The sequence below is a fragment of the Oxyura jamaicensis genome, chromosome 11 (genome assembly GCF_011077185.1).
Source record: "Oxyura jamaicensis isolate SHBP4307 breed ruddy duck chromosome 11, BPBGC_Ojam_1.0, whole genome shotgun sequence".
Lineage (NCBI taxonomy): Eukaryota > Metazoa > Chordata > Aves > Anseriformes > Anatidae > Oxyura > Oxyura jamaicensis.
Genome location: NC_048903.1, coordinates 15,917,210 through 15,944,902, shown reverse-complemented (window position 1 = coordinate 15,944,902; position 27,693 = coordinate 15,917,210). Strand labels below are relative to the sequence as shown.

Sequence of the window (27,693 nt, the reverse complement as noted above, 5' to 3'; positions counted from 1 at the left end):
AATTCATACCCCTGTGAGGAGAGGTGATGAGACCACCAGCATCCCTCATCCCACATACCAGGGCAACCCTGTAGGTCAGGAGCAGGCAGTGGGAAGCAGGCGTTTGTCCAGGTTCCTCGTGTTGCTCCAGCAGCAAGCCCCTGCCCTCCTGCCTCAGGGGGGTGAGGAAGCCACAGCTGCTGCGTGCCTGGGGCCCTTGCAGCCTGTAACGCGATCCACCTGTGTGCCAACTTGGTGCTGCAGAGGGCAAGGTTTATAGCGCGAACCCTCTCATGAATTCTCAAGTTTGCCTAGGCTGGAGAGGTGGGGAATGCTGGTAATTAAAATTAAGAGATTTTCTTTAGAATGGGAAGTTGGTTTATTACATGGCTGAGCTCTCCTGTGGACTGATGTAACTGTATTTTGGGGCAGAAGACTTAGGTATATTGCCTGAAGGCTCTGGAACTACTGATTGGGGTGCATGAAGAAGTCTTACTGACTTCAGACGTATTTCTTTAATAAGTTGAATTATAGCAGTACCCTGGGATCTAATCAAGCAGAAGGCTCCTGGTGCACTTTTCCTGGATGGCATGCCAACTGTGAGATGGAAGGTAAGCTATGTCCCAGAGGTGCTTCTAATCCAGGTGTTGTTAGCGAGACAAGAGAAAATGCTGTGTGCAAAGGGTTTATGGAATTAAATTGCCAACTGTGTGTGGGCTTTTATAGAAGACACTGTCCAGGTGGTGTTGTGTGGGAGAAGGTTTGAAATCTCTGCTGTATTAAGGTCTTTCTGGTGTCCCCTGTTCCCTGATGTTGGGTGGCTAGCATGAAAACTGTGGCTTTGAATCTTACAATGACAACCAGGAAAGAGAGGAGGGAGCTTTTTTCCTCCTGAGTTTTGGTTTTGAAATTAAACTGTATTTTAAGTAAAGAATACTTCTTCAGGATGTCACAATATCTGAGAGTTGTAGCATCGCAGAGGAGTTGGGTACAGGTATTTGTGGCATGCTGCTGGTCTCAGATCCTTCATTTTATCATGGAGCTGTGGAGTCAGAGCAGAAACTCCCCAACCATCTGTATCAGAAAATTTATTTCAGATAGAGTTGTAAGTACTCAGTAGGGGTCCAATTTTAGACAGCCCTAAAATGTGACCTTTAACAGGTGCTATTTCACACTCCTGCAGTAATTGTGCCTCTGGAAAGCTTCATTCCTGCGTCTATCATCTGCACAGTCCTGCAATCTCTGATCATCTGATTTATTTTGGTGTGATTTGAAGCTTATGATGTTTGTGTGGTCTTCTGGTTTTCTGATTTTCTTTGTTTTCTTGGTAAATGCCTGCAGTGGGAAACCACTCCTGATTACCTTGGAGTAGTTTGCCATATTCTCATCAGCTGGTTACCTGCCTTTGGGTAATAGTTGCTTCTTGGTCCTTCTGAAAACAAAGATGCTATCAAGACAGAATTGTGATTGAAGGTTCTTTCTATCACACTTCTTTTTTCCCCTTTGTATTTTCCTTATACAGCTTGAGAAATCTCTTTGAAGGTATATTTTGGGATTGATTATATTTGTTTCTCCTTTCTTCCTTTCTGTTTCTTTAACTTAATTAAAATGTAAGATGGTGATAGCAAGTAAAAAGGAAAATCAATATCAAGATGAACTATTTTAAGCTCATTAGTAAACATTCAATTAGGTATTTTGTCTTATGGCTAAAGAATGAAAATACTTATTCAGAGCAAAGGTACTTCAATTAAAGGAAGCTTTTATTTTCATTTTTGAAAATCTCTGAAGAAATATGCACAGTTCTCAGTTTTCTCCCCCTCCATGCCAAACATAGGTAATAAAATCTCTTCTGGAGTTTGAGCAATTCATTCCTACTGCCCCTAATTCACTCCCAAATAAAGCAGCATACAATAGAGTCTTTCCTCCACAGTACATTTACCCTGCCAGAAATAATGTCTACTTGCAAACATAAGTGTCTTTTAGAAGGATTATTTCTGAAGAAAAAATGAAATACCAGTGCCTGTTTAAACACACTAATAGGAATGCATCTGATGCCATAAGAGTAAATTTTTTAAAAAAGTTTTGGCCTGGAGCCTCACTTCCATCAGTTCTGCTCCTGGATTGTGCATGTAGAAGTAGAGGAATGCAGCAATGTCTTACCCTCCAGACCCCAGGGTGAAGATAAGATCATCACCGTGATGCCGGAGCCTTTGTGTGGTGTGGGAAGGCCAAAGCAGAAGATAAAGGGTGTTGAATATCCTGTATCTGGTGCCTGGAACATCAAGCCGGATTTGGGATGTGGCTTTGAAGTGGTAATAGAGCGAGGGGAGCAGCTGCAGAGACCAACCGGTGCCCGCAGCATCGCTGAGCCTTCCCTTGGGAGCAGCCGTCTCCCTCTTACCTGCAGACTTCCCTTGGTGGGAGTGAGGAGGGTGAGATCTCTGCCTCCTCTCAGAAGGAGACCTCTCTGGAGAGAACTCCAAAGGGAGTAGTGAGAACCTGAGTGGTGAAAGTAAGAGTTTTTTCTTCCCTGTATGTTGTGCTCTAAACCTTCCCTAAACAAACCTTACTCTGAAGCTATATTAGGGAAAATGTAAGTTAGGTAATGCCTTGGAAGGCATTTGTAAGGAACTCTATTATGGATTCTCTGTGGGTATCACAGCGGGCTCAGATGCTCTGTCTCCATGCGCTAACATACCGTCAGTGTCCAGAGAGGCTGCCAAGACTTCTGAAGGAGAATGGTGCAGTGTTCTGTTGTTAATTCTGCACAGAAAATCGGCACCATCCTCATCCCGAGGTCCTTGCATCAAGAGCTTTTGGCGAGAATCGAGTACCTGACCCCGGCACAATGCACAATTACTCGTTTGCAGAAGTGTTGGACAAGCATAGCTGACCAGAAGCAGTTTTTTAGGAACAGATAGCAGCAGCAGCAAAGAACAATCTGCTCCTGCTGGTCCAGGCTGCAGGACTGGAGCCTTTTTTTGACCCAGCAAACAATCACTATAAATTAATATTACTACCGTGTAAGAAATTACTTTGAACCCAAGCTATGGCATTTTAGAAAGGCCAAATTTGAATAACGTGCATAATGAGTTTGGCCAATTAATTAGCTAATATCAATATAAAGGGAGAATGTGATGGGCCTGTTTTCCATTGATACCAAGACCCTTTTATATCAGTTGTTTGGCAGGAAGGTATTGTTCAAAGTTGTTAAAAACCATTCCAAATGTGTCTCCGTATTTTCATACAGCTGCTATTCATCAGCGAGAGCTAAGCAGATAGTGTAAAAATATCCGTGAATACTGATTCAGGTTTGCAAATTAATTGCTGAGCCACATTTATGCCTCTTTTATATTCCCTTTCTGTGAGTACAACTGAAATGCACAATCAAGATGCCCATGGAAAGCACTTGCAAGCTCAAGTGCTTGTGGGGAAGGAGTTGTAAATTTGTGTGCTCACATATTGATGGGGAAGGAGCGCTACTGGTGTGCTTAAGTGTGTGCCTAGGTTTCCATCTCCTTGCAAATTTGGCCAAGTAAATTCTAAGGTTGTGCTTTCAAAAACCACAGACTTTTTTTTCTTTAAATTTACTCTCTGTGAATGCAGTATTTGCATTTGGAAACTGACTCCAAAGCTGAGCTAAGTATATTACAGAGCTGCATGGTGTAACAACACGTTAGTCGATTGTTATGTTCATGGTTAATGAGGATAATGTGAGGGATGTCTTAAAAAGTTAAAAAAAAATCTAAGAAACACGTAGATTTATCAATCTTTAGTTATTTCCAATTGTGGAAACGAATCGCATAGAGCGAGAGAAATGCTGATTTATTTTTGGAGTTACAATGTGTCACAATTCAAGATCAGATTAGGGTCAATTTACACTAAGTCTTCTTTTGAAACTATTATATAACTGAGCCCGAGTAGGTCACTATGTCCTGCTCTGCATACAAAAAGCTCCCAGACTGTGTCTATAAATAAAGATCAAGCTAAACCAGACAAGCTGCTTGAGTCTAATATTGGGAAGATCATTTTGTGCTACCTTCTGCAAATAATTACGCCAGAGTCCAAGCGAGAAAGGAGCATGCTATCAGCTGGTGTGCGCCACGCATACAGAGTGAAAAAGATTATCTTTGTGCATTAACGTTGGCAGTAATAAATAACCTTTCCCAGCTCTTGGTAAACTTCAGGACTAAAATATGAGCCGGAGGAGTGGGTGGTGGTGGTTTTTATTTGCCCATCCGCTTACCTATCATATTTTGTGTTGCGGTGTAAGAAGACAAAATCGGATGGCACGGTGTGTTTGTGAGATGCTGTTGCCCTAGTTACCGGCCTCATATCAGGGTTAAGGTTGACAGTGTGGGCTCGTTCCTTAATCTCAGCTCAGGTTGCTCATAAGGGGAAAGGCTTTAATGTTAACTGAGCCTGTCTTTGGTTTGGGGAGTTGGGCCTTTAACAATGCACCGGGGAATATTTCTTCTTTGTGGCTGTCATAGCTTGTCTGGGGAACGGGGAAGGGAATGGTGTGGTGGGGGAGGGCGAACCTCACTATGGTGAAGCTTATTAAATTATGGAGGAGGGGATTACTGGTGGGAGCAGGGCCTTGGGCTCCGGCAGCCGTCGGAGGAACCTTTTGTGTTGCAGGCTAGCAGAGGACAGTTTTTGTTACAGCCCCTTCTACACCCCCGGATAGGTTTGCTTTGTGGCGAGCACCGTATGGCTGGGAAGATTTATTTCACTTCAGCCAGGGTAACAGAAGAAGGTGCAGAGCTTGGCTGTAGGATAGCAGGTGTGTACAAATATCCCCTCCCTCCTAACAGCCCCCTGTGCTGCTAAAGGATGAATTAACGGTGCTGGTCCCACCCTCAGCTCAGCCGGTCAGGAATGGTTCAGGCTCAAGTTGTCATCCTGGGGAGGCCCCTGCTCTGCTGGGATTACCTCTGTAACACCTTCCTTTTTCGCATCAAGCTCCCTGAAAAACACAAAAGCGCTTCTTGCGTGCCACCTGAGATCTCTGGTGATCTAAGACATCTAAATGTGGTGTTGGAGGGGATGGTATCAGAATTTAATTGAGAAAGGGAACACGAGGCAAAATCTAAGGGACCAACAGCCTTACCAGGGAAAGGCATTGGAAATGAGAGATCTCTGTTCCCTGCTAGGCTGGTCTGTGCTGGTCGTTCCCTCATTACCCAGGACCTTTGTATTCTGGTAAGCAAAGGCGTTAGTGCTCATGGAGCAATAACCCTGTCCTCCAGCTAAGCATCTGGGAGATGCAGGTGGAGTGTGCATTACCAAAAGGATCCGCTGTCATTCCTCAGCTTATGAAAGTGCCTTTTTAATTTGTTCTTGAGACATTAATTTTCTTTGCCCACTATTGCCTGTTTTCAGCCATCCATTATAAAGGGGGCAGTCCAGGATATTTGTGTGCTATCATGACAGATATTTCATACTTTTTAGTGTTCTGTAAAGATAGTGCCATGAACAAACCACCTGAAGATAAGACCCTCTGTGCTTGATAACAGTTAGCCGGAGACCTATAAATCATCAGTACAGTTGCTTTTCATATCTTCTTTTCCATGTGCTGGGTTTAACTGTGGCTTGCTCTGTTTGCAGGGAGCAGGTTGCAGACTGTGGGCTAAGAACACAAACCCACAGGACACGTTCCTTGTGCTCCATGTTTACTTTCCTTCAGCTTTCTTCCTTGACCTATTCCTGGAGTTTACACATCAAGATAAGGTCTCTTCTAACTGCCAGTCAGGTGAGCTTAACCCTGAATCTAATAATTAACTTGTGTTGTGCTTCTTACATCAGCAACCACCACAATCAATAATGGGGCGAGAGCTGGAGTTTAGCTGGCTGCTTTGCAAATGATGCTCGAGGTGAAAAGGAGCGGAGTGGCTGTTGCACAGCTGCATTCTCTCCAGCTGCCCAGGCCCTGCTATGACAGCCTGCTTTTGTAGATTAAGGAGCTGATTTGCAGGGAGTATAAATCATTGTAGCTCTATTGACTTCAATAGGGGATCTTTCTCTTTCTTCCCCATGTGTTCATAGGAGAGTTTGTACTCTACAAGTCTCTACAAGAGCCAGGAGTGTGGTCCCTTCTGTGCTGGAATTGTGAGCTGAAACAGGGTGAGCACGCAAAAACTTCGAAATCATCCCATTCACACGTACCAATCGCAGCAGCTACGTACTAGATGCTATGCAGTTAATGAGGTGTGCTCATTCACAGCGACTGGGCATGTAACAGCACATACGTTTCTTACGAAGTACTCCGAAAATCAATACTTAACACCTCCCTGGCAGAGAGAGAAGCAGCAGGGCCTGGCTTGGCAGAGCTGAAGGAGCTGAGCAGCCACAGAGGATATGGAGATGAGACTTGGTGCTCAGGAGCAGAAGGGAAGCATTTGGCCCAGTGATGTACTTTGCATACTCCTAAATGCACTTCCCAGGCTTTTCCTATCAAGATGATTTATAATTGTTGCAGATGGTGTCTAGGCTAATCCCCGATGAGAACTCTCTTAAGCTCCTGACAAATTTGAAGCTGTGTCCATGTATCTCGTCAGGAGCGTGGAGGCATCTCTCTGACATGCTGCCGAAATACGAGTGACAGTGGTTGTGGGTGGCCAGAACTGAATCAATGTAAAAAAATAAAGTCCTGCATGTTATGTAAATAATATCAAAGAATAAAATGTTTCCTTTTTTAATTATTAAAAGGAAACATAATTATTGACTGATATCATCTTATCACTAAACATAGTTTTCTTACCTAAGTGGTGGTAATGGAATAGACAAGAGAAAGGGATGCTACAGTGCCCAGAGTTGTCAACATGTAGTACACTAAATGAGGCAGATAGGAGCAGCAGCGGCACCTCTCGAAGACCACATTAAAACTTGGTGGTTGAGTAGATCTAATAATAGGAGAGTATCTCTATATTTTGACTGAGTGCAGATCTTAGAAAATAGCTGGATGACGTACTGTTTACTGCAGAGATAATCTGTGGTTTTCCTCCAAAAGTACATGGTCACAACTCAACAATTATAAATACTCTCCCTGGACACTCTTAAACAGCGAGAATCAAGCAGATGAAGCTCTGCCCACTTCGAGCTTTAATGAATGTCTGAGCAATGTTAAGCCACTAACTGACTTGTACTGTAGGTCAACGAAGAAGTGACATCTGCAGTTAATGTCTGCTCAGCTATATCTTGCTGAAAGCCTGCGTTAGGCCAAGACACTCGGTAGAGGCTGTGGTGCTGAGCAGCCGGCGAAAATCACAATTTTATACATCTTAATACGACCACATTGCTGTGGACACGCAAACAACATCTGGCAAATGGTGCAGGAGCAGTTACGTGGATGACAGCCCATTTGCTATTCTGTCTCTAATAAAACATTGAGAAAATAACTGTACAGGATGGTATTTTTCATGGTGAGACTCATTCTGAGTTTCATGCAGAGCTGTGTTAAGACAATTTGGTCTCCTTGTCTTGTAGCCTGTACTCCTCCTCCTACTGCTGTTTTATGGTCCTGTTGCATTTCAAGCTCCTGTTACCGCCTCCTTCCCTTCCATCTTCATTCTGGGCAGGAGAAATAGAGGGCATTAGCAAATTGCTTATATGTAATACTTGTTCAGTCCCGCACTTATCTATGGCTTAAATTATGCTTCTGACACCTTGGCTTCGGTGAGTTAGAGTTACCAGAAGCTTTCTTTCTTTCTAATGCCGCAGTGAGAACAGGCTTCATACCGAACTAGGGCAGAACGGGTGGTTTGCATTCAGGTACGTATGAAAGATTGATCGCAGTTTTAATTGTAGTAATCCTGAGAAGTATGTCAAAGAAGTTCTGGTTTCTTAAAGGTCATCAAGGAGCAAACGTTCTCACTCAGAAATGTTCTGATCTCCTCTGTGCAGTGGTAAATACGGGGTAATTCCAGTGGCTTCAGTGGTGGAAGATGGATTTATACTGGAGCATCTGCTACCAGATTCTGGCTCATCAAATAGTTTAAGCTCCTGTAATACTGGGACGTAGTCTCCCTAAACAAAGAGTCTTTGAAAGATCCACATCCGGAATGCACCTGCTTTTGCCAAGTTGGCTAAGTCTCTCTCCTAGGGATTTCATCCTGGCGCTTTGGCTGACGGTTCGTCTCTATTTCAGTCACTTAGTTTTCTGCCTCGTGCATGAGAAGATGGGATTCAGTCACTTCACTTCACCTCCTTTTCTCATCTCTGAAAATTAGTTCCCAAACCAATTGTCCCTGCGTTCAGGGGATCGTGATGCTGTTTGTGTGTTGTCCCTGCCATCTGCGTCTGCTGTGTGATATTTTTCCGGGCAGAAGGCTCTTTGCTCTTATACACGGAGCAGAAGGGTCGTGACTCAGGGAGGAAACGTAGCTCACGCCTGATGAACGCCCTTACTGGTCAGTGCTGAAGGCTCGTGCTAATAACTCTTATTAATTCCGAGCTATGTTTACACGAGAATGTCTGGGTGATTTAGTAAGCATGGTAATTGCATATACAAGCAAATGAGTGGATGTATGTTTTTGACCAAATATCAAGTTGTGAATGCCCAGTGTATAAATTTTAAATATTTGCAGCTAGCAGCTTCCAAGTAACTACAGATCAAGAACCATCTGTAGGAGGTATTTGGCAAATAAATTTAAATAATGAATACAGCTAAGATGATCGTGATCTACTCGCAGACAACACTCACAGACAAGTGTAAGTGTTATGAATTATTCAGCCAATTCTATTCAGAATTACAATCTTTTTTAGAACTATAATTAGTGAGCCAAAAGAGGAAGTATAAGGCATGCTAACAAAGGTCTATTCTGCTCTAGTTCTTCTGAAAGATTAAAACGAAGCACAGACAGTTTGGAAGCCACAGCCCTTGTTTTAGAATTGTCATCTGCTCTGTTTGCTGACAGTGACTTTTGGTGCTTGTTTACTGCAATTGACTTAGTTACAGCATAAGTTACACATGTTTATCTTCGCAGTGTGATGCTAAGCTGGCATCTGCCACGTTTAAAAGTCATAATAGGTGCTATTAGTCATTGAGATGATCCAATGGAATAACGATTGCTGTGACAACAAAACTGCATTGTCTTTAAATCGTGAGAGCTTCTAAGCAGAATTTTGGGTGGGCTCTATCTGCTCACAAGGGAGAGGATTTTAGTGTCGTAAAGGCTAGCAGGAGCAGAAACCAGGGAGAAACGTACAGCCGGTGGTCATGGAAACAGTTATCAGAATAATTTCAATTAACCAAGCAAAATATATTGTTTGTGTCCTTCTTGTTTGTTCAGTGCAACAGAGAGTTTAAAGTATCTGCTGTTTGCATCAGAACCTTCACTTCTGGTGGGTTTCTGAAGCAGTCATTTCAAGCCATACTGAGTTGCAATTGCCTTGCAAGTCCTCAGCTCTAATGATAATTAATATTTTTCTAAGTTTGTTTGATTTTCAAAAATGGCTTAAAATACAAATTCTTGGGAGTTTGAGAGGCTGTTTAAATTTTAAGTGAAGGGAAAAGCACACAGTTAAAAGCCCCTGTCAACATTTGCAAGCTGTTAAGGCCCAAGGCAACTTCTAATGAAGTCAGTGACCAAATTTCCTGGGATTTAAATCAGAAGATGGCCAGCTGCTGGTCCTGCCTTGCCTCTGGTGGCTTGGAGAAGTGGGGACAAAGAGGAAGGCACAGCAAGTGCATGTGAAGCACAGTGTCTTTCCGCAGTCTTTGAAAGCCTGGGCAGCCACCCGTATCACGGCTGGCTTTGCATAATGCCCGCCGTGCACACAAACTCAGCAATCCCATGGATGGTTACGCTTCCAGGGCTGCCTCTGCTTGGCTGCGAACCTGCAGGCTCAGAAGGCTGCACAGTGTTTAGGAGGGCGATCTTTTATTCATCGTCAGTGCTCGAAGAGTAAAATATCGGGCTGAGGGAATGTGGGGGAGAAGCAGGCAGCAGGGCTGGGAGAAGTCCTGTGCTAATGCCCCTGTGGCGATGCGGTGGGGAGCACCCAGCTCTGTGGGGCTTGGTGCTGCGTACCTGTAAATGTTCCTTACCCGTGGGCTGCCTGGGCCAGAGGCAGAGCCCCTTCCAGCTGGAGGCAGCTGGCCACAGGAGGTGTATGCTTACTTAATGGGTAATAATGGTTTTATTTTCAGGTCTGTGTCAAGGGAATTGGTTGAAAAGGATTTAGTCAAGGTACTGACAATTACCTGCTGTATTTTTACTGCGTCTTCCCTTTTCTCACGTTCTGCTGTGCGGGTGCACCTGTAAATAGCTGAAGCCAAATGCTCTAAAAAAGCCAGAAAGGAAATTCTGAAGTAAATGCACCAAAATGAAATAGCAAGGAGAGAAAAAAAAAATATATTAATCATGATAGAGCAATTCTTGAGAGGAACCAGACAGTTTAAGTCAGAACTGAAGTGGACAACACAACCCAGCCAGTGGCTGAGCAAAGCACGTCAGGAAGGGAACCAGAACCCTCATGTATGGATGGTGCAGAAGGAGAAGTCGTGAACATTTACCTTACAACATTGATAGCTGATTTAATAATTCATTACATGGATGTGCACGCTCAGTGCAATGGCAGGGTGTGTTTTTGCCTGTGGAATCTACAGGGACTCCCCTACTCCATCATCAAAGCATTGTTAAATCAGTCGTGTGTAGTCTGGAACTAGGCATGATGGTTTGAAAAGATCTTAACAGCATTTATCTGTTGTGTGGTCTTTGTGCATTTGCTCATTGGATGTGTAAAACATCAGCCAAAAATAATTTACAGCAATTATTTCCAGTGACAGGCCAATGTAAATTCTCACGGGCAGAGGATGACTATGTGAAAATAATTATACATGAATATCCAGCTGAGATCTTTTGAGCCACTAGAAAAGGATAGTATGTAAGCAGTGTTGTAACTGGAGTGATAACACATGCACAATCATGTTAATGCTGTAGAAGAGTTTTAAGACATCCAACTGGGCTAAATTGCAGATGCAGAATTAAACCCAGGGATATTTTGTCCCATAAAATTGCAAGTTCAAAATTTGGTCAGGCTTTAAACATGTTTTTCAACAGAAATACTACAACTCATTCAAACACTTGGGCTTTAAAGGCATGTGGGCCTTTTTGAAAACTGTAATTCTGGCTCATAATATGAGTATCTTCAGGACGGTACAGCACTGAACTAACATTATCATGTATAATTCAGCAATGTCTGCGATGCATATCTCAGCTTAGTTAAAATTTCTGGTGCTGCTAAATAAAGATGTATTAAAAGCTAATCTGTGCCTGCAGACCAAGGAAGCGAGAGAAAGACTAAGGGTCTAAAGAGGCAGGGGTATTGTGGTGCAAGAGGTAGGTCTGGAAATCTGCGACACTGCAGTCACAAGGAGATGAAACACAAGCCAAGTGTGGTGTCTCTAAATGATCACATCGGATGCGTATTGGTCATGTTTAGTCATCCCGCGCCGAATAATGACCTGCATCGTTCCCCTGCTTTGGTAACCCAAAAGGTAGCTAGCTCTGTTGGGATGTGTTTTAGAGCTCAAAGTTTGCACTGAGTGTACTGGTTTCATACTGTAGTCATGGGAACTCTAGGTCTTCAAGCACTATGTGTAATGAATAATATATTATGAGACTATTCACTAAGATTTCTTGTGTGCTATAATATTAACAATTTCCCACATGTGGGACTCATATTCATCCTTCTGTGTATTGAAGGATAGCATAAGTAGATGTCTATTGTGCAGCAAACACACTGATGTAGTACTTGTTAAAATTATTTCCAGATCATGCGGACTGCAGGCATAAATACCTCCTAATCTCGTAACATTATTAATGAAATAAAATACTGTTGTGCATTACTCACAAGGAGAATTTAAAAACAAGCTCCACGTTTAAGTGACAGATTCCATAGAAGTCCATATCCAGAGGCTGACAGCAGGGTGGGCTAAGGCTGCCCATGCTGTGTATTGTGCTCCGCTTGGTGGATGTGGTCCTGAAGGATCACGAAGCACATTGCTAGGCAGCTGTGGTCTCTGTTTCTTGGGCACATTTTCAAATCTTGGCATGCCGAGATATTAATTTCTGATTGAGATAATGTAGCACACAGCCCTTGAGTTTCATATGCAGAAGTAATTGTTTCTGCAGGAGAGACAACTGATTTCCCAGCTAATGGATTGAGTGGGCGTACGAGTGGGCCAGGTTGATTCGGTATGTGGTTTGGTCTTGGGTGAGTGGTGGGGTCTGGGCTGGTTAACTTCAAATACAGGCTCTCCTCATGCTGGTTCAGGGGTAGGGGCTGCTCTCTGCATGTTCAGCTGTGCCCAAGGACAGGGCTGACACACGAGACTGATCCTCACAGGTCCAAGGGTTGGTTGGCACAGTGGGTGGAGGAAGGTCAGAAGAGTTTTTCCCATCAGAGTAGGGCAGTACCCACCCACTTCTCTCTGCTTAACGCTCTCAGCCCCCTTTTAATTTAGCACCACGTTCTGGGGCCTTAGGGGAAGGCCTGCACTTGAACACTGACCTGGGCATGGTGTACCAACACAGATCTCTTCCATCTGACACCTTTTTAAAGAATTGTGGAAAGTTACTGTGAATAAGCGTTATGGAGAGTTACTGTGAATAAGCATTATGGAGAAAGCTTTTTTGCAAGCATTATGTTGGGTTTCACCTCTTACAAATTAAGAACCAGATTTTATGTGCTTTACATCACCGTGGTTCAGGTAACAGCATATAAGCAGTCATTTCCTCTTCTGGATTTTCTGAAAAGTGCCCTGGACTTCTTACAGAAGTCTTTGGAACTCGATTGTTGGATGGGATACAGCTCTTGAACGAATAACAGATTATGCTGGTATCTTGATATCACTGTTGTAGTTCTGTAAATCACTGTGACTTCTATAATGCCCTCTAACTGGGAAGTAAATTTGCTCCTGTAGGTACCTTACCCTGACCACGTTTGCCGAAGCTGGCATTGCTTTCAATTCTGATGTAGAGGAGTATATTACGTACAGTGTGTGTGGCTGCATCATCCCCTGCTCTAAATGTATCATACGGATAAAGACTCCCATTAAGTTACTCTTGGCTCTGCTTCATACAGACATTATTCAAACACTTCATGAAGCTGGACTGCAGAAAAAGTGTCTAAAGCTGGTGGTACTTTGTTACAGTGGCTTTCACGGAGGCAGGGCATCCCTGTAGAGGCTCCCAGCAAAAGGCTGTGCAAGGATGCCTCTGGAAGAATAGCCAGGTTTGGTTTTTTTTTTGGTATGGCTGGCCTCTGCCCTATATAAATTCTATTCATAAATAACCAAGAGATACGCAGCACTACTTCCACAGCTTGTACTGGCGGAGATCTCTGGTGATGCTGATGCAGATGTTCACAGGCCTTTCACTGAGAGCACTGCCAGTCGTACCTCGTTGGACTCACGGTAGATGGAGATTTCCTCTTGTTGATGTGACAGAGGGGAACATTTTCCATGATTTTTTTTGCATTCTTTGAAGATCAGCAATGCAATCACACCAAGAAGTAGGTTTTCAAATGGGCGTATCTGACAATCAGGAACAGATTGAATTTATAAGACACGTTTGTGTGCTCATATTTGTTTTTTGTGCATTGCAGATGTGCTTCCAATGTCAGTAGGTGTGTGTAGACGTTATCACCGACTTGTGAAAAACAAAGTCTGTTTGACGGTAGATAGATAGCCTGGCAAATATTGCGGTGCTGATTCAAAATGAGGCTCTGAATGTGCAGTTATTGTCCCTTGCTTAAGCATCTCTTCAGTAGGAGAGCAATGTCAGGCATTTTCTAATACTGTTGAGAAATCCTGCCATGGGGAAATCAGTCATAGTTCAGATGAGACCCATTACTTCATTGCAGAGATTAATTGCGAGTGCAGGAATGGTGGGGAATGGAGGCTAGGACGATGCTTTCTGCTTCAAGTCGCACGCGACTGATTGTAAGGGAAAGAGGAAGGTATGGCTGTCCTGTGATTTTATTGCAGGATTTGAGTTGTTGCAATGTATGGTTTGGGAGCAAAAAGAAGAAAGGTGACTTTAGAGGCCTTTGGGATGCTGAGTACTTCATTGTCAGTGGATGTGAAGCGAGCTAATTTAGAGAGCAGCAGCATTTTCAAGCTTATTTCATAAACTCAAGGACGCGATGCACAGACACGGTCGTTCTGTTGTCTGCCATCTAATGGCCACACAAAGCAAAGTAACCTGGTTTCAGCCTGTGGTCTATGAATCACTGGGGATTCTGGAGCTAAATACAGATAAAAATAAACAAATGCAAGCTTTTGTTCAAAAGTTCGTGTTACACTGGGGCGTAGAATACTGTTAAAAATCATTCGGTGCCAGAGTAAAAAATTCCTAAAAGCTAGAAAAAAAATCCATCTTTGCCTGGCAATATATTGCTTTTAAACAATGCATGTCCTAAAGCAAATGTCAATCTCTGTGTGAATGAACATTCATAATTTGAGACATTTTAGTTTTATTTTCTTTTTGAGCAGGTGAATAACTCTGCTCCTCTTTCTTTTCCCTGGTTTCCCCCTCCACTGATATACATGCCCCCGTTCTTTTATTATAATGCACAATAGAGAAGATCTCTCACCGGTGGGGAACGTTAACACGCACCTATGCCTTGCCCTCTCGGGCAGACCACAATGGCACCCGCAATAACTGCCACCAGTTCCACCGCGCGGAGAAAGTGCTTGAGGTAAATCTCTGCGAGAATAACAAAGCAGAGCTGGGGAGATGTCCTGGTTTAATATCCGCTCCATCTTCCTTATCTATATTAGAAACGTCTGTCACTAAGGATGTCTGAGTAGAGCTGAAATTATGAAGCACCTTCCAGATTCCTTTATCTCCTGGAGCAACATTAATACTTATAACTAATAAAGGATACTGGGTGAAGGAAACTCCATTGTTTGCCTGTGCTGGTGCATTTGTTTAGGAAACATGCCTTTTAATTCCATAATGTTATTTGAAATGCCTTCCTCTGCTCTGAGAAAATAGCCACTTTTGTTATTCTTTGTGAAACAGAAGCTGAAGATAGCAGGCTTGCTCACAAAAGCCCTGATTTGAGTATGCTAATGTTAATTTAAGCATTTACTTGCCAAATTTTCTTGTGACGATTTTTTTTGTAGTGTGCACATGTAATATTTGTATTTCTATTATTCCCCATGTTTCTCTGATTCAGAGGCACTGAGTAAATATTGTCTTTTGATTTTGATCTACAGCAGAAGTCAAACAAGACACCATAAAATGGGACTTCTGTTCCTAGACAAAAATCTCCTTTTTCTTCTGCCTTTCCCTGGGAATCCAGGGGAACTTACTTCCACACCCAAAGGGCTTATGAGCTTCCTTTTTTTGGTTGATACTTCCAATCTAAATATTACAGATTATGGTAATTTCTAGTATGGCACCTGGCTTAAGTAATGGTGTGGGTGAATAAATTCCTCTCTCCTTGTAGCTCTCCTGTTCTGAATGCAAATGGTGCACATCGACGTTACCTCCCTCGATAGGAAATGGTGAGCAATGGAACACTTAAAAATAAATTTCTGAGTAATAAAACTGTGCCAGTAGGAAAAATTTCATGCCTTATCTCTTAGAACATCATCAGGGAGGGAAAGCGGATGAAACCCTTAACTATTTTTATGAAATGCTGAAAAGAAGATCTGATAAATGTGTTTTCCGAAGTTCTAACCTAAAGCAGAAGGTGAAATGCATTACTTTAAGTGAGGGACTGTGGGTGTGTGAAATACATTAAAACCCAGCGAAACATCCCACTTTGCAAAAACAAACCTATCAGTTGGCTGCCTACCGTAGTGGCAACTTCCCTGAGGCAGCAGCGTAAGAAAGGTTGCAGGTAAGCCCTGTGGCGATGGTTTAAAGCCCTTTCAGTAGGCTGGGGGCTTCATGGCCGCTCTTCTTAAAAACAGGGACTTGTTTTCGTGCCCTGCCTTTACGAGGAGCCTACAGCGAAGTAGTAAGGTATTGTACTGGCGTACTCTTGTGCGCTAGCACAGACACCTCTGCAAGAATTAGGGGGAGCTAAGCTTTTGTCACTGACTTCTCCTGTTTGGGGTTTGATGAACCAAGAGTCTCACTTTTATTACTCAAATTCTTCCAAAGCGGGGCACACAAGGGGCAAGTAAAGTTGTGTGAATGCAGAACAATTTTAAGTCAGTGAAGTCATTCTGCTGGAACAGTGGTAGAAAGAAGAAAAGTGGTCCTGCAAGCTGTTAGTCCAAGAACTGTTTTGCCGTGTGAGATGGTTGCTGGCAAGTAGCGCCCCAGAATCACAGAGCATTTAGGCTGGAAAAGGCCTTCAAGACCACCAAGTCTAACCAACTGTCAGCCTGACCTACTGAGCCCCACCACTAAACCATGTCCCTCAGTGCCACATCCACACGTCTCTTAAACACCTCCAGGGGTGGGGATCCCTGGGCAGCCTGTTCCAATGCCTCACCACCCCTCCATAAAGAAATTCCTCCCAATGTCCAGTCTAAACCTCCAGTGGTGCAGCTGTGTAGCTGTCTTCCTACTCAATTGCAACAAAACAGCAAAAATATGTCTAGTTTTCTTTTTTGATCCAACTACTCTGAAGAATTTTGACTTAAATTGATGTTGCTTTTAAAAACAAAGTGCACCCTGTTCAAGGTAACTGAAAATTCCTCAGAAATAAATTCTGAGGGCCTTTGTTATCATCTAGGGATAATTTGCAGAGATGACAAAAAAAAGAAGACCAAAAATAGTGTATTTGGACTAGCTGATTTACTGCTTGGTTGCAGCCTGGGGATTTAACCTTTTCCCTCTCAAATTGTTTTTGAAGTTCAAGAAATGAGCTCTGATCTCCCTGTGGCTTTTCCTTTCCTGCCACTTGCTGTGTCTCCTACAGGGGTCTGTGTCTGGTTGCACTGTGCCCCTAGACGTCAATGTCCAGAATTCAGAGAGAACTCAGTGCTGTGATCTGAGCAGATGCACCGTGTACCTCTGCTGTTATGCTTAATTAACTTAGGACATTCTAGGCTTTCTCTTGAAGCATCAGTGTTCCTTTCTCCCATGGATGCTGCGAAGTCCCACAGTGAGCCTCGTTGTTATGACCTGATTATTCCACAAACTGAGAGATTTAATTTGTGCAGGTGCCAGGCAAAGGGAACACAAACCTGGAATTCTCCCGGCTCCTCTCATTTAGCTGACTGAGACTTGAAAAATCAATAGGGGAATTATCTTGCTGTCTCATGGTAGTAACTTAATAACAAACATGATTAAAAGGGTGACATCAGTTTATTTAGCAAAACTGAGGCTTTTTCTGTGGGTCCACTCCAGCATTTGTGTCCTGCAGTGGTGAGACAGTGGAGCTGGGATTGGTTCCTTTGGCTGGGGAAACCCTCAGAAGTTGTGCTGTCACTTCTTGTTCCAAAGCTAACTGAATAACTCTTCAACATAATAATTCCTAATTGCATTTTTAGATATGGTTATGGTAGTTTATTAAGCTGACTTCTTCAGGTTCACTGTCATTAACACTTATGATCAGATAGTTTGTGGACCGCACTGGATTCCCTTTAGAACCTGGCGCAGGTGTAACAGTAGCTATGTATACAAGCTTTATGTACACATATACACGCATGTCATACATAATACTTCTGTAAACAAACTGCTAATTTTTATCCTTGTCTTCCATAAATCTGAAGAATTTCTCATTGAAGTTACATTGGCAAGTGCTGTAAGCATATTACAAAATACAGTCTGAAAATTCATTTATTGGCAGTAAGAGAATTTAATATTTAACATTTTAGCACTTCCTAGATAAACTGTGAACATCATAATTGCCATTAACGAATGCGGTCTACTTCAGACCATTTTGACTTAATATTGAATGCCACCTTCCTCACCATTACACTTCTAAAAATCTTGTCACGTAAATGCACTTACCAGACAAAACACAAATACATAAACTGCATAAGTGACAAATGAGTAGTTCAGTGTTTTACAAATGCTTTATCACTTACATGGTTTGTGCATCCCTTTCATTGCATCCCATGGTTATATTAATGTACAAATGTGAGACTACAGAGCTACATACATCTGGAGTTAAGCTGAAGTTAAAACTGAAAAATACCCAATTTGATAGTTGTAGGTGTATTGTGAAAAGTGAACAAAATGATAATTTTATGTTTAAAAAAAAAAAGTAACCACAGAAAGCCAGACTACCAAATGCACTGATTATGCATTAAATGAAATATTTAAAATTATTTAATTGGCAGATGAGAAAAATTTATGAGAATGAACAACTGTCTTAAATGAATCAGGTGGCACAAGCTGTTGTGCCAAGAGGGACAAGCAAGATTATATGCTAAGGAAAACCCATGTTACTTTACTTTGAAAGTGGGAGGCTGACCCTTATGAGAACTTCCTATTTTAGTTTATTTTGAGGATCCCCAATACTGACAATCTTTTCCTTGGCTAATTGCCTAACTAGCATATAATAATTGAACCTGAAAGCTGCTTTTCAATGAACAACAGCCGTTCTTGACACTGTCAACGCTCACTTGACAAAATGATCATCTATGAAATTAATCTCTTGATGTATTTCTTACTTTTTGACCTACCCCCAGTCAACTGTTAACTAGTTAATTAGTAAAATCTTTGCTGGTTCACATAAATGATGATTTAAATGACATAGTTTGACAGTTATGGTGCTCAAAAAACTTAAAATATTTCCTTTTTTTTTTTTTGCCTTGACCATTCCATTTGTTCTCCCCCACCCACCTTTGCTCAGATCATTGTACTCATAAAGGGTTTTCGACTGGGATTGTTGGGGAGTTTACTATTGTTATTTCCCTTTCCTACTGAAAGACTTGAATGAAAAGTTGACACGTGTTCAGTTTGCTTTTGCTAATAGAAAATAGGAACAAATTACCAGGAAATGAAATGGAGTGTTTCAATTTATGCTCTCTAGTCAAGATGTTGCCAAAATTGTATACTACTACAATGCTTTCTAGTAAACCTGATTAGAGACTGTGCTGGTAAGAGTATCTGGCAGATGCACAGCTGAGCCCATGTGTTTGCATAGCATTTGTTACTACGCACATCATTATAAATGGACCAAACTTTGCCCTCTTATCTGCATCTATGCCTCTCATAGGAACAGTGAAATAAACTAATTTGTGAACAGTATTTGACCCTGGGAGAACAACACGCATCTGCTTAAGGCCATTTTTCCATAGAAAAACATTTTTCAGCAAAATGATTTAGCATGTGTTTAATTTTAATGATTTGGCTTAAGTGTCTTTTTGAGTGCTTTATCAAGCTACAGCAATCATCAGCTGCTTAATAAATATTGGATTAAAGTCTGTAAAGGGAACTAACACGTGTATCAGAAAAAGAAAAATGGAAGAGCATTGCCAGATACTAAGCTTTTCTCTTTGTAATGTACTACTGTGTGGTATGGGCTGAAGCATATTTTTCACTGATGCTGGAAATTACAACACCAATATTATTTTTGACAATAAAAAAAGTGGAACACGCACTGTAATTCTGGTAGCTTGCTGGACTTAAACAGCAAAACCTCCACAGAATTTCATGCTGTTAGAGAAAACTGCAGAAAGAAAACTATTTGCCCCAAATACATGTTATGAGCAGAGGAAATTCAGCAATGCTTTTGGGTATGTGCTGAAATTAAAAATCAGGTCTTTGAATTAGTAGCCATTTGATGTTAGTAGCCTATAATTAGGATATTAGAAGAATAAAGGTTTATTAACACATGGTAATAAGTTGGATTTTTAAAATTATCACAACAGAAGCAGAGAAGATAATACTTTGAAAAGCTTTTCTATTTGACACGTGACAACAATATATTGGTTCATTACAAAATAACTTAAAGTGGCCATTTTCCAGTGCACGTTTCAAAAACACTCTAGCAGTAAAGAAATTTTTCTTGTACTGCTCTGATTATAGTAGTGTCATCAATAGCTGTCCATTTGATTTACTTACACTTAAAATTTGAATAGACAAGCCCAGCTGGATTGCTGTGCTTAATTTCCATCAACCTGGGCCTCTGTGCTTTTGGGTTGTCTTCCTCTTAATATGCAGCAGGCCTAAATCTTGGTCTCTACTGCCCACTTCCTGGGTGTTGAGTCTGTCTGCTCATCTTTTGAAACTGCAAAGCTCAGACGCCTTCAGCTCCCAGGAGTAGGCCCAACCCTCTCAGAGTTTTCAGTGAAATACAGCCTATCCAAGCTGTTCAGCACAGTCAGAGCAAACACTCAGATTGGAAAAAAACACCAGGTTTTGATCTCTCTCCTTTGTGTAAGTTTTGAGTGATACATAACATAACCCTAATAGCAAATTGCTGACTCCATATCCAACGAGACATTGTGATTTATCAGTTTCATAACCTCAACCACAATTCATGTGATGTACTACAAAGATCCCTGAGCAGTATTCAACAGATTCATTTTTCCTTTCATCTTCTTAGCATTCCCACATATTTTTCTTGTGTTGTATCTAGAAAAAAATGGTCTTGTGATAAATTGAAGACGCACAATCTGATATTTTAAAGTTTAAATAATTACTTGATTAAATGAAAATTTTATCTGCATAACCTGAAATGATTTGTAATACAAGTATGATTGGACAATATTTTGAGTGCAGGCTCAGCTCAGACTCCCCTTGCTTCCACAATTGTAGTGAATAATCACACGCAAAGTTGAGCTTGACTTTGGGATGACGGGATAAAGTCTTGTAGCCATGCTTACCTTGATTAAAAGCCTACATCATGGCCAGAACAGGGATCCTGTACCCGGTTCTGTCCTGACCTCCCAGAACCAAGAGGACAAAACAGCCGTGAGACTTAGTCCGGGACACCACCACCCCATGTCTTCAGAACAGAAAGGATTTGTAGGCAGCTTAACCTTATGAAGGCCTTTTACCAGTGCATCTGTTTTAAAGGCATGCAACAATAGGTATCTGGTCTCCAGAGCTGCCATTTGAACATGGACCTGATTTGGGGAACATGAGCTTCAACCCACCCTTTGACTCACGTCAAGTACAGCTCACATGTTGGATCTGTCTAAAGGCTTAGTTACCCAAAAGTTTTAATTATGGCACTGTTCACCATTGCCAGCAAACTAGTAGTAGTTTTACATTTGAATGCTGGATCAACTTTGCTTGACCTTCTCAGTCCAGCAAATACATAATGAAACTGTTGCTTCAGTCCACAGAAATTGGAAGACAAAGATAGTTTCTTTCACTTCTTTTCCCTTAGAAAACTATATGCATATGTGCACGATCTGTGACTTCCCATGAGGTGATTTTTCCTCCAACGTTGAGAAATTTAAGTAGAATGACTTAACTGCAAGAATAGCTCGAACATCCAATAGAAAGGTTTTTAATTATTTTATTTTGCTCTTCTGAACATCAAGACAAACATACAACATTTTGGTATTTGCATTACGATTTGCTCACAAATTGATAGAGCTACAACAGAATATTAAATTGGCAACATTTTAGTCCTGACAGTTATACGTTATGTAAAATCTGTAAGTGCTAAGTTTGATATTAAATATCAGATAAGTAATATTAGTTTAACAAGTAGAGCTACGTCACTGTCTGAAAATATTGCCATGCTAGGCCTATTCGCATGGGTTCTGAATAACGATCAGGAGATACTCCTTATCTGCAAAAAGATATAAAAATGTTTAGTTAAAATATTTTATCTTCTTTCCTGATAAATATTCCATATTAATCTATTCCTCTCCAACTTTGTGTATAAAATATATGAAAAAGCATTCTTATACATGTTTAAAATAAGTAATTTTATATATAAAAAAATCAGATTAAAAAACTATCATAAATGTTACCTATATCATTTAAAAATTATTTTAGTAAGCAGAATATTTGCCTTCAAGAAGCTGGAAAGATATCTAAATAAGAGGAAAAAAGTCATAAGATAAGCACCTGGAAGCTAGCATTTGGTATAAGCTAACACTTGTTATAATAAACTTTTGACATCTGCAGCCTCTTCTGCAGGTGCAGAGATCTTTCAGTTCACTAACTAGATTATTCAAAATTGAGAACCCCATTTAAAAATGGAAGAAACAGAAAAGATTTGAATAGACTTTCACTATGAATAAATTCTAAGCATGACAGTCTTTGCCTACCAATTCTAAAAGCTTAGGGAAGTTTTAGAAGGAATTCAGTTGGATAGCTATTTAATATCTATTTTAATGAAACGTTTCTTAAAAGTACCCAGGGAATTTGATAGGTTTATATCTGCTTTGGAAAGTTAAGAAAGCTACCTCTTGACTTGTTCTGTTGCCTCCAATCTTGAGTACTATAAACCCTGTACATTCAAATGTTAACATATCTGTTTTCATGGTGAATATACAGTTTTTCATATACATATTTTAAAAATGCATTTTCAAAAGTAGCCTTATTCATGAACAGTTAAAAAAACTTACAAGGACTTTACGATTCTATCATTTTTAATAGAAATACTACCTGGAGCTACCATGATTTCGTGTTTCTTTGATCTGATCCTGAGAAAGGTTAGATCATTCTGAGGATCAATATCTCTCACTGTGCTCCTTGCTTTCATGGTGAGCTGACAAAGAAGACCTGCATACTGGACTGTTGTAGAATTATCAAGAGTCGTCCTTATTGGAATTCCTGAAAACAAATAGTTTTCTAACTCAGTCATTCAGTTAATTTACATAATCATATGCCACATATCATAAGAGAAATAAAACAAATATTTCTGTTTGTTTGTTTGCAGCAGAAAGGAGTTACTGATTTCAGGTATCTACATGTCTGTTAAAGGCTAACATTAATCAGTGACAATTAAGCATTGAGTTGCCTTATGAAACCTTTGAAAGAGCCTAATTGCCATTCAAGGCTCTTAAATGTCTATCAAATTCTTTTCTTCAGTACTTAACCAGTTTTGGTGCTTCATCAGTTTAAAAGTCATCACTGGGATTGTATCTTGGCTGCAAGATTCTAAGTCGTACTTTAGCTGCAGCACTTGGCATGTGCAGTGATAGAAATTACACGTTCCCAGTGAAATACCAAGAGCAATGAAAGGGCAGGAGTGGCATGTTTGCATTTGGCAAGCAAAACCACTCTTAGAATAGTCCCTTACAATTACATGCAAAGTATTGATAATTCAGAGTACAGAGTGTATTGATCCAACTATTAAAAATGGGATCACCTAAGATTAATTGTTGATGATTTAATGAATCATTATCAATAATTTGTCAAATCATGTTTTTTTATGTTAATAGGCTACCAGGTGAAACTAAACACAGGGGTCAGAGTTATCTTGCAAGTATGAACCTATCTGGCTTTTAAAAGTTTGTTTCATTAATAAAAATAAATAAATGATTCGACCTGCTAACAAAGACAGTAGGTTAGAAGCTGGCAAGGCAATTTTCTCTTTGCATACATTTGCAATGCGTCTTCCAGATGGACAGGATAGGAATACAGAAATAGATTAATATGAGTCAAGTTTGATTTATGAAATTAGCATGCAAAGATCGTGAATGCCAGGTGAGAAATTAGAGGCAAATGAATAAAATAAATAATAGAACCTCCTCAGATACTAGACTATTCCATAGTTTTCCTAGCACATCATTATTTGAATCACTTGAAATTGGTGTTGTCATGAGAAATAATCGTGTGTTGGTATGATGCGTAGTGAAGTGTAAGAGGATGACCCAGTACGTAATAGTGTCTAATGTTTATTACAGAGATTGAAATTGAGGTTTTAACAGAAACAAGCAGGTGTTCCCAAGCACTGCATTAGCATGAGAGTATCTATATAGTCAGGGCATTAAATAGTAAGTCACTTAAAAGCAGCAATGAATGTGTCAGGTTTATATGACCTCGTATCTAAATGATCACTTCAACAAATACAGCACTTTTAATGGAAGTGGTAAATGTTAAGTGATCCTCCAAGGTCTAATAATAACCTGAAAATGAGTTGACAGTAGTGACATCCTTAGATTAAAGCTAGTCTGTTTACTTTAGGACAAATTCTCTTTGCCTCTGGCCCCAAAATTAGAGAAAGGCAAATAAATCCCTCATTAGAAATGCTGTAGTGTGTTCCTTCACAAACGTGAAGGATAGCAACAGCTTGCGATTTCCAAAATGAACAATGTATACGTGGCGTGGTGTTTCAATGAAAAACTCAACACTGAGCATTAAAATAAATGGCAGGCTGTTTGCATCAGGAATCTTTCATTTGCTGTTTCACCTGAATACTACTACACCCAAGCATTACCCACACTATTAAAAAATCTTAGTAAAAGATATTTCTTTTAGTGAAGAACAATGTTTTACCTTTAGGGAACCTGAACAATCTGAGAACTTCATTGTTGTGCCACTGGTTAAAATAATTTTACTGTGATTCAATCAAGTTGTACACTTGTTTTAAATATTTCAGCACCAAGAGAAACTGAATTTATTTTTGTATAGGAAGATTTGAAAGAATTAGATGGAGCAGTGCCACATGGTCTGCAGGTTTGTGAGGATGAGAAAGTTTGAACAGCATGTGGAGCGACTTTATACCTTGTCTTGAATAGTCTAATGTACAAAATAAGCAGAACTGGAATGTGGAATGTTCTTCCTCCGTTGTAAATCAAAGCTGAGATGGAAGGAATGTGTAACAGCCTTTGAAGAAGCATGCTGTTGTCATGAGTGCTCTGCACAGCTCTATTGGAGCATCCCTCAGTAGCACAAAGCTACCACAGGTAAAGCTGAACTGCAGTAGTACACACACGAGGGAAAACCTATTTAACCAAGAAGGCAACTGTTTCAAGAAATTGAACATAAGAAAAGGGTTATTTTTCTATTAGGTTCTGTGGTTTACCTTCAGAAATGTATCAGCCTGCAAACTCAGCAAGGATCATCTGTGTTACCTAAGTGGTTGGTTTTGTTCACGTTGAGTTTGCAGCTACCTCTAAGTGCCCACTGGATCAAGTCACTTTTCTATTTACTTAAACAGAATATAGAAACAGCTGAAACAATACCTGTTCTGAAACCAGCTTGTTTCAGTTTAGTGAACAGCTGTATCTAGAAATGAGCACAAAGCAGCATTTCCGTTACTGTTTGCCAGGCTATGCACTTCTTGACCTGCATCTAAACTGCTGCTACAGCAGTAGATTTTGGGGGCACTGTAGAAGTGAAGGAAGTGAACCAAATTTTAGGGAAGGTAATTGAGTGAGTCGTCTTCCTTGTAAAGGAATGATTAAAACAAAAATTAAGCTGACAGGCTTAGCTTCTGAAAACTGATTTCTGTGACCAGTTTTGCTTTTGGCTTGCAGTTTTCTGTATCACAGCCAAAGCTTGCCTGACATGAAACTTGTTCACCCAACTATGATGACGCACCATAACACGATTTAAAGAACTTTGAATGTTTAGTAGGGCCAAGGAGCAGCTCCCAGCAGTGGAATACCAACTTTGTTTGGCAGGCACCAAATGGCGGACTGAAAAATGACTGCAAAAGCAAGAGCAGCATGTTCTTTCTGTAACCTACCAAAAGATGTTCAAGATCTGGTTCTGAAAAATAAAGTACAGTTTAATTAAACAGGGATAATTAATAATATATAAGAGCTTAAATTAAATGAAGTCAGAGGTCTTGACTTTTCTTTCCATTAACTCGAATCCAAACCTAGGTTGCACAGGGGCCTTCGAGGCATGGCCACAAACCAACTTTTCATGCCTTACAGTGAAATACATGTTCTTGAAAGCACCATCTTCAGAAAACATCGCAAGCAGACTGCTTCAACACCTCACAATCTCCGCAGTATTTTACTTAGCACTTTGCTCCTAGCTGCCACAGGGTTGCCTACTCGGAGAAAGTCGGTGGCGCTTTACCTTCCGCGTTGATGACCATGGTTGCAATGACCCCTTTGTGGGCTTGGATCCTCTTTAGGGTTTCGTCCACTTCAGCCTACGAGCAGAGAGGACACCTCAGCGCTCTCGCGGTCCCCCAGCCCCTCGTCCACCTCCCCGCTCCCGACCCGCCCCGTCCCTCTCAGGGCCGCGGGCGGCGCCATTACCATGGCCGGGGCGTTGCTAGGGAGCGGCGGAAGTGACGGCGGCGGCTCGGGCCCGGGCCCGGGGACCGGCCTGGACTCGGGAGGGGAGGCCCGGAGCCCCCGGCCCGGCCCGCCTCAGGCGGCGTGCTGGGGGCAGCCGGGGCCGGGAGCTCTGCTGGGGAGCTGGGCATGGCCCGTGCTTGGAGCAGGGAGCGGCACAGTAGTTGAGGATCAGTCTCTGAAGTGCCACTTTTGTTCTTTTCCATGTCCCTAGTAAGTAACACCAATGTGTTCAAAAGACTACGTAGTGTCCCACGAGGGGAGTACTTTCTGCATCGTCTGAGCTGAACGTGAAGCTTCCAGAGCTGTTCTTACTGAAAGGACTTTCTGCTGCTTTACCATAAAGAATTAGCGCATTTACAAAAACTGGGTGTCATGGGGAGGCACCTTCTTCCTCACCACTTTTTTTTTTTTTTTTTTTTTTTTTTTTTTTCCTCACATTACATGGAGTGGTCTTAAGAACAAATTAACAAGCTAATTATTCATCTGCAACTTTTTAAGGACTGGATTGCATTTGAAACTTGCAACAATATATCAGCACATAATTTAATGCACTTTATTGCCTTAAGTTGGAGAGAAAATACCTCCAGGCTGTGGGACCGCTCTATCTGTTGCAGCAACATTACTCTAGGAGCTTATTAAGTTTCAGACTGGCAGGGGCTTGCATAAATCAGAAACGTTGTAGTCGGTGTGCCTTCAGATAAGCATTAAACTGAATTTAGGATCTGATTTATGAAGGAGGGTGAAAATGATCAGAACCATCAGAGTGTTTGTTTCAGAAACTACTACTGTGGGAGTTAACCCGACGTCCTATGACATGCTGCACAAAGCAGTTAAGAACACTGTGGCACCGGTCGCAGTGACCCCGTATCAGCTGTGTGCGTCGCAGCCCACCTGCGAGCATTGTAGCCAGCAGTGAAATTTGCCTCGATACACCTGTGCAGTTTTGCTACAGTAAGGAGTATGATGTTCTGCATTTTTGGAAATGAGATATCCTTACAGATACTTTTTCACTTTTTTAGACAATTGGAAGCACTGGTGCATGATTATTGAATCTGACTGGAACATCTGCTGGGCAATTTTGTTTTAGTACCATTGATAGATGTTCTTAAATGAAAACTTATAGATTGTAAAATGGGAACCTGATCCTGCTGACAGTGTTAGCCACAGGACAGGTCCTTGCTATTATCAGTCCAGTTAAGGTCAGCTCACTGTAGGATAGCGTGCTGGAAGTAGTGGTGATCCTATCCCCAGTAACCAGGCTGGCATTTCCAGGAATACGGAAAAATAAAAGGGAAAGGAAATTATCCACTTACTCTGCTGCCCCATTGATATTATCTAGTTTTCAAGGTTTCTTTCAAAAATGCCATTTTCCTTCAGGGATGCAAGATGCCTATTTGTCTTTTTAAAACCAATAAAAATACCAGCTCTGCTTTGCAAAAAATACTGAACTGAAGCCAGAATGGCAGCTAGCATGGCACAGGATTACTCTGGGAAGCATTGTTTATGCTCAGCATTAAAGACTGGAATATGCAGACTCTTACAGACATTCAGATAGGGTTTGTCTCAGATTTAGACTTGTAACAATAAATGAAGGTATTGCCATGATGACTTGAAAT

General features: G+C 41.2%; 1 protein-coding gene and 1 long non-coding RNA gene across 3 annotated transcripts in view; one reads left to right on the top strand and one right to left on the bottom strand.

Moving 5' to 3' along the window:
- The first annotated feature begins 270 nt into the window (after nucleotides 1-270).
- Nucleotides 271-27,693, top strand: part of LOC118172505 — a 169,214-nt gene continuing 141,791 nt past the window's right edge. For both annotated transcript variants that reach the window (XR_004753736.1, XR_004753737.1), the window contains exon 1: nucleotides 271-590. This is a non-coding gene — a long non-coding RNA (uncharacterized LOC118172505). The remainder of the gene's footprint in view (nucleotides 591-27,693) is intronic.
- On the bottom strand, nucleotides 21,358-26,161 carry DYNLRB2 (dynein light chain roadblock-type 2). Its single transcript, XM_035336421.1, has 4 exons — nucleotides 26,036-26,161; nucleotides 25,851-25,926; nucleotides 22,479-22,646; nucleotides 21,358-21,654 (listed from the first exon to the last, which is right to left on the bottom strand). Exons 1-4 carry the CDS (start codon nucleotides 26,036-26,038, stop codon nucleotides 21,611-21,613), a joined length of 291 nt encoding a protein of 96 aa, XP_035192312.1. The 5' UTR covers nucleotides 26,039-26,161; the 3' UTR covers nucleotides 21,358-21,610.